We start from the raw sequence: 12,148 nt of genomic DNA on the forward strand, positions 1-12,148 counted from the left end.
TAGTAGAAAAAATTATTGAAACAGGTCAGAAAGAAGCAAAATGAGATTAAAGAAATATGTTTGTACAGCATGAGCAGAGTACATGCATTTCAGAGACTCGTTACATGTCAGGTAGACAATCAAGGGACTAGTCAAAGTGAAAACTGAGGGAGAGGACTATTCCCTGTGAAAGGATCCCAACACCTAGTGCTGTTTTGTGAAATATTGAAACATACTGGCTGTATTAATGAAAAGGGTCTATAATGTGGTATATTATAAAGACAATTATATTAGAGTTCTATTTATTTCTTCTTTGTTCTTACCACATCCTGTTTGTGTTTTTACAAACACGGCAATACACATGCACAAATAGCCAATCAACATTTAGAACCACGGAATGTGTGTCAGCGATGAGTTAGCGCAGCATGAAATAGAAAGACAATAAATCCAACATCAGTGCATGTCACAATACAAAGCTTCACACTGCAGTGACATGTGTCCCTAGCCTTCATATGTCAGCTTTATATTTCTCATTTTGATAGATATACAGATGAAACATTATCAACAACACTAACCATCGAATTAAAACTTCAAATTAAAAGTTCAAATATTATTAGTCTACAAATATTAGTAAACAACATCTAATTTATGCACAATATGTTTTGGCTTTAGATGAAAATCTATACAATGTAATATTAAATTTTTATTCTGTTAAAATGTTTTATCATTAGCAATTTCATTTCCGATGATTCAATAAATTCTACTTCATAATAGTATGTGGTTAATGCAAAATAACAAAGACTGAACAGTGCTCCTTGGCTAACACCTCTATAAAACTGACCTTTTTGTTAATTTCAGTACTCCTGGTCTCAAACAGATGCTCTAATTTATCTGGGTCCACCTTCACATTCAAAATATCTTTCCAGATTGTTTCTCCCTTGGTGGAGGGATGGGGCTTCTCTGGTTGCACAGTCCTCCAATGGAGTTTTATTGTCTTTTTCACTTTCTTCAGAGTTGATCCTGGAGGTGGAGGGAGATTTACATTTGGTGTATCAAGTCTGGGGGATCCTCCAGGAGAAGGAATACCACCTGGGGGAGGAGGAGGAGGAGGGGGAGCTCCAAAAGGAGGGGGTGGAGGTATTCCTCCCATTGGTGGTGGAGGGGGTGGAGGTATTCCTCCCATTGGTGGTGGAGGGGGTGGGGGCACCATCCCTGGGGGTGGTGGAGGACCTAAAGCTGGATTAAATGCCACTTTAGGAGGAGAAAACACATCCTCGTCCTCAGAGTCCTTGAGATCAGTGAAATCAAGATCTTTAATTTTTAAAGGTCTGTGTAACTTTTGTAATAACTTATCCCACTGAATATCACTCTCTGTCTTTTTAACTTCTACAGGCTGAGCTGGTTCTGGTTTTTTCACAGTGGTTTGTTGTTGAAGTCCCTCTTTGGCACGGCTGATTAACCCCGACTTATCTCCAGTTGGTGCTTTCTTTTCTTTCGACTCGGGTAAACCTGACCCACTGGAGAATTTGTCAATATGGTCTTTAAATTTGTTATCTTGCTCTTCGAATGCTTCCACAGGTCTGGGAGGCATTAAAGAATTTCCCTTGAGTCCTTGTTCCAGAGTCTCTTTCCTCTGGGTGAGGCTGGTGTCTCCACGTATGGAAGGGTGACGTTTGAGAACCCCTGGCTCTGGGACTTCCTCCTCGTTTTCTTTCTCCTTCTGTTTCTTCATGTACATCAGCCATCGACTGTTACTGGACATGTCTTGTGGCACCTCGTTCTCCTCGTTCTCACCGTTTTCACTCTGGTGGAGGCTGTTGTTGATTTCATTGTTCCTTGATTCCAGATTGTGTTGTTGGCCATGAGATGCTTCATCATTACTATTGTAACCGGATTCTTTAGAGATGGTGTCTTCTGGTTTCTGTGGCTGTAAGGTAGGTTTCTGTTGTCCCTTTCTCTTGTCGTGAACTACAATTATATAGCTTGAAGTCAATAACCAGATACTGTTAAAAATACAAACAATTTCACAAACATCAAAATAAATGTTGTGTATACAGGGCCATCGCTGCTCCACATTTATTACAAATAAATCTAATACCGATCTGAAATATCAGTTGTTGCATGCTGATCTTGGTATTTGTATACATATATCATGCAGAATCAGTATGAACTTGGATTACATGCCGATGTATACCAAAGATATACACGATTGAGATACAGTGTACTAGCAAATGTATGTACTGTGATGTTATAATCATTGCTATAATTTAATTATGTGAAATATAAATATGGTGTACACAAAAACATCTCAATAATATCATTTCTTGATGAAGCCTGATACACCACAAACCTCCTTTTTTACAGTTAGAGTGGTCTACCTATAAATCCAGAATTATAATTATGCTGCTTAATCAAAAGCCTAATACTTCCATACATATCCTTCACTTCATTTATCACATTTTCTATCTTCCCACTATGTTGTTTATTAATTATGAGAAATGAAGGTTTGAAGGATTTCACGAAAACAAGCACCAATACTTCATTTAACGTTTGGTTGCATCATTTCTTTCTGTAATGAATGACTCCTCAACATGAGTTTTCTACAAAAGCAATATATGGGTGCATCAGGCCTCCTTGATAAGTGAATATAAACTAAATATGGTTAGATACAAAAACTTTTGTCTTGCAAGATGAAATTCTAACTACACTGGATTGAAGATTACTACTTTTTTAAATGACATATCCACTACATCTAATGAGTCTACTTTGTCTGTGCTCTTACCCCGTGAATGATCATTTGTTTCTACATCACTGAGTGAACTCAGTGAGGAGTATTTAGACTCAATCTCCACAGTATGAGAGTTACTATCACATGACCCTGTGCTGGAAGTGCTGGCCACTGAAGCACGGTCATTGTCATGATAACGGTCAGAGACACGTTGCCGTGCTCGCTCCATTTCCTGTTCCTTAAGAAATGAACGCTGGCGTTCTCTACGTTGTTGTCGACTTCTTGGTGTATCTGTTGGATTGACATGCGTTGTTAGTAGGTCAGAGTTCACAGCAAAGAAATCAAACTGAGGCCAAAAATTCCAAAAACAAATCCAAATCTTTTATTAAAGAATTAAAATCTTTCCATGCCACCTATAGCTGTGCAGGGCAGAAATTTGTTGATTATGCTGAATTTTACATAATTTTTGTTCCGTAACCTGCAGGAAATTATATATATATATATTTACATTTATACTCTGGACTAGCAGAACACAATTGATCAGGAATGAGAATGAGCTAAAATACATTTCTACGCTTGCAAGACAAAGGGCAATATATGATTGTGATAAAGAGTACAAGAGGTGCTATATTTTTGGGGTAATACATTTTTCTGCTCTGCCTCAATTAACTGAAAGCAGAAATAAAAGGATCAAAGCTAAGTTTATCAAACTCCTGTTTTCTGTCTGAATTTACAAATGATAAAGAGTTTAATACATTAGCTTCCAAATCCAATTTCTACATTCTTAGATATTTATTTTGTTTTCTCTCTTCAGTTTTAGTGTCAAAGAGGAACTTTCCTCCATCACATATCAATCAGTTTACAGAAAACAGGAATAGTGCATGTATTGAATGAAAATAGTTGCCCGGCCATCTTTTGAGTTTTTCCAAGACTAAAGATGACAAGCGTGAAGAACACTTAAAAAGCCGTGACAACCCTAAATTTACTTACTAGTGTTGACTTCATATGCTGGGTCTAAAAACAGACATTCACAAAATGAACCATGCAGATATATTGATCAGCTAAAAACAAAAAAAGGACACATAAACCCTAGTCTATGTCAAAACTGAAAATAAAGATGGGATTATGACACTGTAGTATAGAAGTCATAGAGAAAGGTTACATTTCTACAACATCCATTCCCTGAAAACCAACACTGCAAACCTCACACTTACAAGAAGACTGGCGACATTTGGGTTCCTTGGATTCTAGATTTGCAGTCCCGTTCACCTGGTTCTCTGATGGGGAGACCAGTTCATCTGGAGGCCGATCTTCCTCCATACTCTGTTGTTGTTCCTCAAACTTTTTCATTCTGATCTGTTGATCTGGCAACTGGTCATGTTGTTCATGTTCTTCTGGGACCAGCTGACATCGTCTACATGATTCAGACCAAAAGATCAACAATGGATACTAAACTCTCTTAAATGCAAGTGACTTATTCATCATTTGTTTTTGGTTTAATTACATAAAATATTATCATACTACATAACGTTCAATTTTTCAAGAGACAAAATACAAACTCTTTCTGTTTTTCTTTTCGGAGTTTGTACTCTTCAGCAGGATGGAGTTCTGGTACACTTTTGGATTTAGCCATTTTACTGGGACCTGTTCCTAAAGAAAATCTGCGACTTTTTCTACCCATCTCTCCTTCTGACTTGATTCTTGGTGTTCTCCTGAAAAGAGAAATCAATATCCCAGTCACCAACATGCTCTTAACCTTGACTAAAATCCAGCTTTTATTTGTGCTCATTTCTCTTCCTGAATCACCGATGGGAAAAGTTGGTGACCAGTAAAATTTCTTGGTGAGCCAATTTATTACTTAATCTGTATACAAAATAGCTTGTTCACATATTTGTGACAAAAGGATGCTGTAACACAAAACACTAAAATTATGATAAATTGCTTCTGTCACTGAATGAAACTTAATGTAAATGAATGAAACTTAGTGTAAATGAATGAAACTTAATGTAAATGAATGAAACTTAGGCCACATCAAATCTATTCTCTGGTTCTCAGACAATTGTTTTTCAAAAATTGGGTAGGTAGGTAGGTTGGGGGTTTAGTTTTTCAGTTTATCTCCATGTCACAAATGGGTAGGGATTTTTTGCCAGTCTTTTTTTTTTTGTGTTGTGAAGAAAGTTAGAGTTTACAAATGGTATTCAACACCGTATAGCTTCTTTTCATTCTGTTTCTTGTCTTGTTTTATATGTATGTCATGCTTTTATATTGTAGATCTTTATGCAAATAAAGTGAATACAAAATAGTATGTTTTTTTATCATTTTATTCAAGTATACCAAAAACTATTTTCTGTAAATGTTTGGCATGGTCATGATTTGTAAAAGAATTGTAAATAAAATGTATTAACTGTTGAAAAAACCTTATCGCTGTCAGCCATTTTGTTTCGACCTACGAAAACGTCATACTTCAACTCGGCCTTGCTTTCATCAATTTGTTCCTTCACGGTTTCAATTTCTTTAAATTCACCGCCTAGAATTTTCTTGTAAAGCATATCAACTGTCAAGGACGAGTCTACCGGTATAATTGTCCATGGAACAATCTGTCTTGAGTTAAAAATAATCTCAATGCTGACAAGAACTGTTTCTGTCGCCATATTGTTTAAATCAACTAAAGCAGCACGTCTTATTCAGCAAGGCGTTTTACGATTTTGGCGCCAAAACACGAATTTTATTTTGACGGATCAAATACAGGCGGCAGCGATTTTTTTCCGGGGCAGCAATAAACTTGTGTCAGTGGCCGATTTTTTTTTGGGGGGCGGTGGTGTCTGAGAACCAGAGAATCGATTTGATGTGGCCTTAGTGTAAATGAATGAAGCTTCATGTAAATGAATGAAACTTAATGTAAATGAATAAAACTTAGTGTAAATGAATGAACCTTAATGTAAATGAATGAAACTTAATGTAAATGAATGAAGCTTAATGTAACTGAATGAAACTTAATGTAAATAAATGAAACTTAGTGTAAATAAATGAACCTTAATGTAACTGAATGAAACTTAACGTAACTGAAGTTTATAACAGTATTAAAAACGGAGCAATAAGAAGTTCAGTACCTGAGGTTTTCCATCTGCGACTGATCTCCATCTTCTTCCCCGTCTTCTGACTTCAACGCAGCCTGCAATATTTGGTACACAGACTCATTCAATTTGCTAGCAAATGTTTCATGCAGCCATATCACTAGCTTACTTCACATTCTGTATACCCCATCAGTAATTTCAATTTCAGTTTTCTCTCTTGCTAAAATAATTACCTCATAAATCTGAAATTGTGCTAAAAGGTCAAGGTCAGCTCCGTTTCTGTTCATATGTCTCTGAGTTACTCTTTCCATGCCAAGTTCCTCAAATGCATCAGTGACATCATAAAAGGTGTCCTGGTCTGGGATGGCATTCAGAACCTATGATAAATATGAATATCACTGTCAAAACTTTCTTTGTTGAAGTGATATGATGATGTTCACATTACAATATTCTTGGTTTGCATAACTACACAAATTTACAATCCTTATTCATGCAAGTTGCCATAATTTTTTAACGTTTTTAAATCATGTTTTATAATCGTTTCCATTTTTCTCAAATGCATTTTACATTATAATATATGGTATATAGTTGACCTACTAACCTTGTTGACTAGGGTCATGGCATAGGTAAGAAGTTCTGTGTCTCCTCCCTCCTTTTCATCCAGGATCCCCATGATATTGGACCAAAGCTTTACACCTGACAACAACACAAATCACATTAAATATCATCAACCTGACAACAACACAAATCACATCAAATATCATCAACACCTTTTAAAGGCAAGATGGCATATATTCAGATTCATATTTTTATATAAGAGTAGTTTAAAGTATAATGTTGTGGAGAGGCAGTTTGAATTTGCTTCAAATTGTACAGGAGTTGTCTTTCTTGGGATCCTCTATCAGAATTAAATAGCACTAATCAAGTTATATTATCAAACAAAAATTTAAAAATAATAACCAGTACTCAATATCCACTTTCATAAAAATTTCAGGTAAAATTTGGCATCAAACAATACCTGTTGATGTCATGCTTGAAATGAAGTATTTTTTTTAAATACCTGGGGACAAATAAAAAGAAACTTGATACTTTTATCAACATCATGTCAAATCAACATATCCTAATTTCTTTTGCAAGATTCTGGATAAAAATCTTAATCTGTAGCCTGGTTTCAATGAGCCATGAAATTGACCTTTGGGTCAAACACAGATGTTGTATATGAAGTAACTGTGCGAGTTATTCTGTGGCACACTAACAGGAAACCCGAGATGATTTTAACTCGGTTAGCACGCAAACTTGTAGTGCCAGCAAACCATGCTCATTCATTTTGTACTTTTAAGATGGCAGTTGATGCATCTGATATGTTTCCTACAGTAATTTTAAAAACTAAGTATTTTTAAATATCCCTTCTCATTAAATAAACCTGAAGTTGTAATAAGGAAACACTAAATGATCAACACAAGATCATAGTTTTGAGAAGCACTACTGTTGAACTCCATACACTGTCCAATGTGTTTGCTTGTGCACATTTCAATGGCTGAAACTGACAGTTGATATTTACAGTACTAATCAGAATGTGAATGACATTTGCCAGGAAATAACAACTCTCTTAACATTAAACACACCATCTTATAGAAAATCAAAGGATTATATAAAGATCCATGGCCATTTTTGCCTCTAGGCTCTTCAGTGGAGTATTTGAAACATGTCTATAGCAGGATAAGAACACAGAGGCATAGTTCCCCTGATTAAGTGGAGCTAATCTGAAACAAAAACAAGTACATCCCACTGGTCAATTCTCTCACACTCTCCATTACAGATTTTAGATTTTTACCTCTTTTGGTATCTACTGCTTTCACTGCGGAGATAAAGATATCTGTATTGGACTCGGTATATTCCACAAACACCAACAACAGCTTCAGTGATGTCTTCACAACCAGACGAAACTGAAAGTCATCATCATTGGAATGGTTATATTCTTTTGTCTGACAGAATCACACTTCAATAGTCTTATTCCTTTGTGTAACAGCAAGACTTTTCTCAGAAGCCAATCAATACTAGCATCGAATATAGAGATTAAGTCCCAGAACAAAAGGGAAAATGAAGCTCTTATTATGCGTCTATGAGACTCGGGACTAACACTAATCAAATTTTGAATGAAGGGTGTATCTTTTAAATGTGATGAAGTTGCAAGGAATTTTCTATTTTTGTATGTGGTTTCGTTGTATTTCTGTTCACACTTGAAAATTGCCCACATGGAGACATATCCAACTCAACATGTATTCCAACTACAACTGAGTAAGACTTGGTGTTTCCTGAACCCCAATCTGTGCAAATTAACCTCAAACGTTTTGTCCTCCTCACATCACACCACAAGTATGTAACAAAGAGCGCTGAATCAAAGGATCAAAGCACTGGGCAGGGAGGTCCTCGATTTTCTCAAAAATTCTCATAATGACATATCTGTGTAACATTTTGCTGAATTTTTAAAAATTTATCTATGTAACAATAACATTATAAAGTATATATTGTATACAGTTTTAATGGTAACAAAGAGGATTAACAAATCAATTTTTTTTTAATTGGGAAAAAGACATGAAAATAGTGATAAAATTATTCCCCATATTCTTAGAATATTTTTTTCAAGGGTGCATTGAAAGGTGAAGATGAGGAGATGATTCTGTAAACACCTTATACAATATTCTTCAGGAATAACTAAGTATAAGCCATGGTTTTGCACCTTTTCCTTGTAAGAATAAACTCTTAAATCGTACCTTGGACGCCAGTAGCGAGTACAACCATTGAATGGTAGCTGGGTGGTTTATAACGCCATTCATACCGTCTACATACAACATGACTTGTCCCAGAGCTGAAATCCCAAAAGTAGAAATGTGCTTAAACAGATCTGCCAAAATTAACAGACATAAATAATGCTAACATTTATTCTATTTCCCTTTACAGAACAGTATACTTCACTGATCTGTATTATGTAAATTGATTAATTGCAGTTACTGGTTAATTATGACAGGTTGAGAAATAAAACAAATTAGCAAGCATGTGTAGTTTTTGTACTGAATTTATATTTTGGCCACAGACTATCATTATTTTTTCCCTACTGAGTAAGACTGATTTCCTTCTAACAGGTAAGAAAACATCCCACAGAGTGAAATCTGTCTTCATAGTGCATAAATCAAATCTTTCACAATAACAATCTACATTATCTGTATCATACACAATCTTATAGCTCTTTACAGAATTATGAATATAGCAGTCTTTAAAAAAAAAAACCAATTGTGTCTATTCCACATTCAGGTGTCTAAGCATACTCTTTTTATCAAGATGTCAATATTGTTAATCATCACTTCAAAGACTTGAACATACAGGACATGTTTACTGTCATTAAGTACTTTAATCTAGGTCATGATTTTAGGCTAGTTTTGTAGTTTGTTTGAATCACAATGCACAGTAATCTGTAAATGTGGCTAAGAGGAGAAATCTTTGTCTGATATTCTAAACATTATATGGGGGTCGATTTAAAGACTAACAAAGCAGACTTCATTACAAAGGAATGGGTTGTAGTCCTGAGTAAATAGTTCTGCCCGATCAGGGCATGTTCCCTTCACAATTACCCCTAATAAAAGTACTTAGTCTACTCATATTTCTTCTGCAATATCAACATTTAATTCAACCCCCTTGCAGATCCTTGTGCATAAAATCAACATGGAAAATTCCTAATATAAACTCATAAATTTCTTTCATGTTACTGTTTGTGTTCTGTGCAATATTTGCATATCAGACTGCTCTTTAAATTCTTTAAATTTAATTCCCTCTGTGTGGGATTCGCTTCACATTCAATATTTACTTCCTATTGCGATGCATCCCCTATTATTAATTCTACAGGTAAATACATTTAGCAGGTGATAACCAATGTTTTGTGATGGAATTGATAAATATTATCTAAATTTAAGGTGATATCCATTTTGTACAGGCTGCAGTATCACGAGAACAAGAGCTATGGACTAAGTTTCTGGTATTTTTGAGTTCTTAATTTCTCCACATCAGTTGGTCTGTGTATACATGTATATAATGTGAACTTATACTATGTAGCAGATGCTATTTTGATCATACATTTGCCATTGATTTAATTGATCTCTATACAAGTGAGATGAAATACTAGCGAGGCTGCAGTATTTTGTGGAGCCTTTATACCTCTGAGAATGTAATTCTGGTAGTTCTGGTCTGCCTCAGATCCAACCTTGATGAGGCAATCCAGACCATCGTTGTTCACAAATTCATGGACCAAGTCTTTGTCATCCTGCAACGCACAAACATCAATAAGTACAATTAAACGCATAGAAAGTAGGTGTTTGTTTACGACAGTAAAATATGCATAAGTCAAACTGACAGACATGTAGGCAGTTTTACCTGAAATATCTGTTTTAATGAAAACAGTGCACGCCTCAACTCTCTCCCATGAGAATTCAAAAGTTTCTCTACAAATAGAAAGATGTAATAATCTTTATGTGCTGTGTCAGCAATTTTAATTGCATGTAAGCAACAGAAAAAGGTTAATTTCATGGCATTATGGCAAACACATTGAGTGATAATGAATTCATGTTGATGGAAATATCATAACCATTTTTTTCTTCAAAAACCTCAGTATACAATTATAAAGGGAATAGATGAAATGATCTTAAACACTGGAATCAACTGGAGATTTCTATCAAGAGGCAAGTAATGGGTCAGGATTAGAGATATAAATCCACTGTTGGCACTGGCTTAAAACTCGGATCATTTGTAAAGGAAGTGACTCACAACTTCTATATATATATATTTGGATTCTTTATTACACCGTATATCTCTACACCTGCAAACTTATTAAACTGCTGTCCGACTGATATTATCCTCAAGAACAGGGTTATTTAAAAAACACTGACGTAACGTGCATGTGAAATACATAGTGTGTTAAGCAAAGTGAAAAGTTATCTTGTATTTTGTTGCAACGTACAGGAAATGTAAACATTTCAGGATGATCTCTGCCATTATCTTTAAAGCATGGACATAAGCTATGGTTAACATAAGACTAACACCTATCCCCCACTTCAACATCACCAAGTAAACACACAGGTATATCAAAACTATACATGATATGTGGAAATACACAAGTACCCACAAATCACTGGGGGACTAATGCCTCTAAGTGGCATCACCACCTTTGTGCAGATTTAAGTGCCCTCTGATTTCTTATAATAAAAATGTCTTGTCACCTCGTAAGTACCAATCAGCATAGCATCCATCAATGATCAAAGATTTCTCTATCTTAAACAATTGCCATAAGACCTGGTGACTTGAATTGCTGGATAAACATTGAGGCCCTTCTTAAATTGAATACACAAAAAGTTATTGGTAAACCTCAACACTGATTTCATCCCTCCTTATCCTGCCCTTAGACGATAACAAGTAAATGTATATATTATATAAACAGTCTGTTACAAATATTGATGAATCTTGACCTTGTTAAGACCTCACAAGTCCTGACCACAAACCAAGTTAAATGAACTGCCAATATTCTTGACATATGTCCCATTCTACAGACAATACAACAAATGCTTAAGAGATTAGACCACAGACTCTAAATTTGATAATCTTCAAGCCATGAAAAATCTACAAAATTCATTTTTGACTGCCCCATAAATTAGTGAATTTTGTTTTTTATAGCGATGTGTTTGCATTACGCGCCTCTGTTCACAACTCAGACGTCCCAACATGTCACATCTACTGTTGAAAGGATTGCATGCCCACTGTTTGTTTTATCACCTCTGTCAAACACATGAGAACTGTTCCTTTTTCTTCATGACTACCTTCTAGCATATACTTGATATACTAGCTCTGAGGCTGAATTCTGTCATAATCTCACAAAGCGGTGACAAACTAGCTGGATAATGCGTAAATGACCCACATTTGTGAAGCCAAAGGGGAAATAACTCTGGTGTAGGTGGTTACCTCCCTTGGAAAGATATCTTATTTCACAGATACATGCATACCTCAGGGCATGTCAGCATTCTTTTCCTTGACAGGTGTTAATATTTCCAATTTCAACCTAATAAAGTCCTCCAATATTTCCTCAGATGACGGTTTTTTCACGCTTAAATATGTTTCCAAAATTTTAGCTCTAGATAAAAATTATCCTAAAATTTTCATTAGGTTGATTTTGAACCTGATCAAAATTGTCACAGGCATTACATTGCTATCCTTAATTCATGCTTAATCACTGTGTAGACAAAGATTCAATTTATAGGATGTTTCATTCATAAACATTTAGGTACCTGCCTGAACTGGAAAGGACAACTTTACTCACCTAGTAGGA

The 12,148-nt window shown here is 35.4% G+C and overlaps 1 protein-coding gene across 16 annotated transcripts in view; it reads right to left on the minus strand.

The window, feature by feature from the left end:
• LOC125645998 (FH1/FH2 domain-containing protein 3-like) overlaps nucleotides 1-12,148 on the minus strand; it is a 54,201-nt gene that overhangs the window by 9,068 nt on the left and 32,985 nt on the right. For 11 of the 16 annotated variants that reach the window (XR_008800923.1, XR_008800918.1, XM_056157962.1 and 8 more), the window contains 12 exons: nucleotides 10,207-10,274; nucleotides 9,991-10,096; nucleotides 8,556-8,650; nucleotides 7,616-7,727; nucleotides 6,383-6,477; nucleotides 6,015-6,158; nucleotides 5,818-5,879; nucleotides 4,267-4,419; nucleotides 3,922-4,121; nucleotides 3,698-3,721; nucleotides 2,762-2,998; nucleotides 821-1,947 (listed from right to left, as the gene is read on the minus strand). Coding sequence is in view for 14 of the 16 variants with exons in the window: in XM_056157962.1 (XP_056013937.1) it covers nucleotides 821-1,947; nucleotides 2,762-2,998; nucleotides 3,698-3,721; nucleotides 3,922-4,121; nucleotides 4,267-4,419; nucleotides 5,818-5,879; nucleotides 6,015-6,158; nucleotides 6,383-6,477; nucleotides 7,616-7,727; nucleotides 8,556-8,650; nucleotides 9,991-10,096; nucleotides 10,207-10,274 (2,423 nt within the window). In the remaining 2 variants the exon portion in view is untranslated. The remainder of the gene's footprint in view (nucleotides 1-820; nucleotides 1,948-2,761; nucleotides 2,999-3,697; nucleotides 3,722-3,921; nucleotides 4,122-4,266; nucleotides 4,420-5,817; nucleotides 5,880-6,014; nucleotides 6,159-6,382; nucleotides 6,478-7,615; nucleotides 7,728-8,555; nucleotides 8,651-9,990; nucleotides 10,097-10,206; nucleotides 10,275-12,148) is intronic. The other 5 variants (XM_056157972.1, XM_056157918.1, XM_056157953.1 and 2 more) reach the window with 3 other exon arrangements.

Source organism: Ostrea edulis, chromosome 1 (genome assembly GCF_947568905.1).
Source record: "Ostrea edulis chromosome 1, xbOstEdul1.1, whole genome shotgun sequence".
Classification (NCBI taxonomy): domain Eukaryota; kingdom Metazoa; phylum Mollusca; class Bivalvia; order Ostreida; family Ostreidae; genus Ostrea; species Ostrea edulis.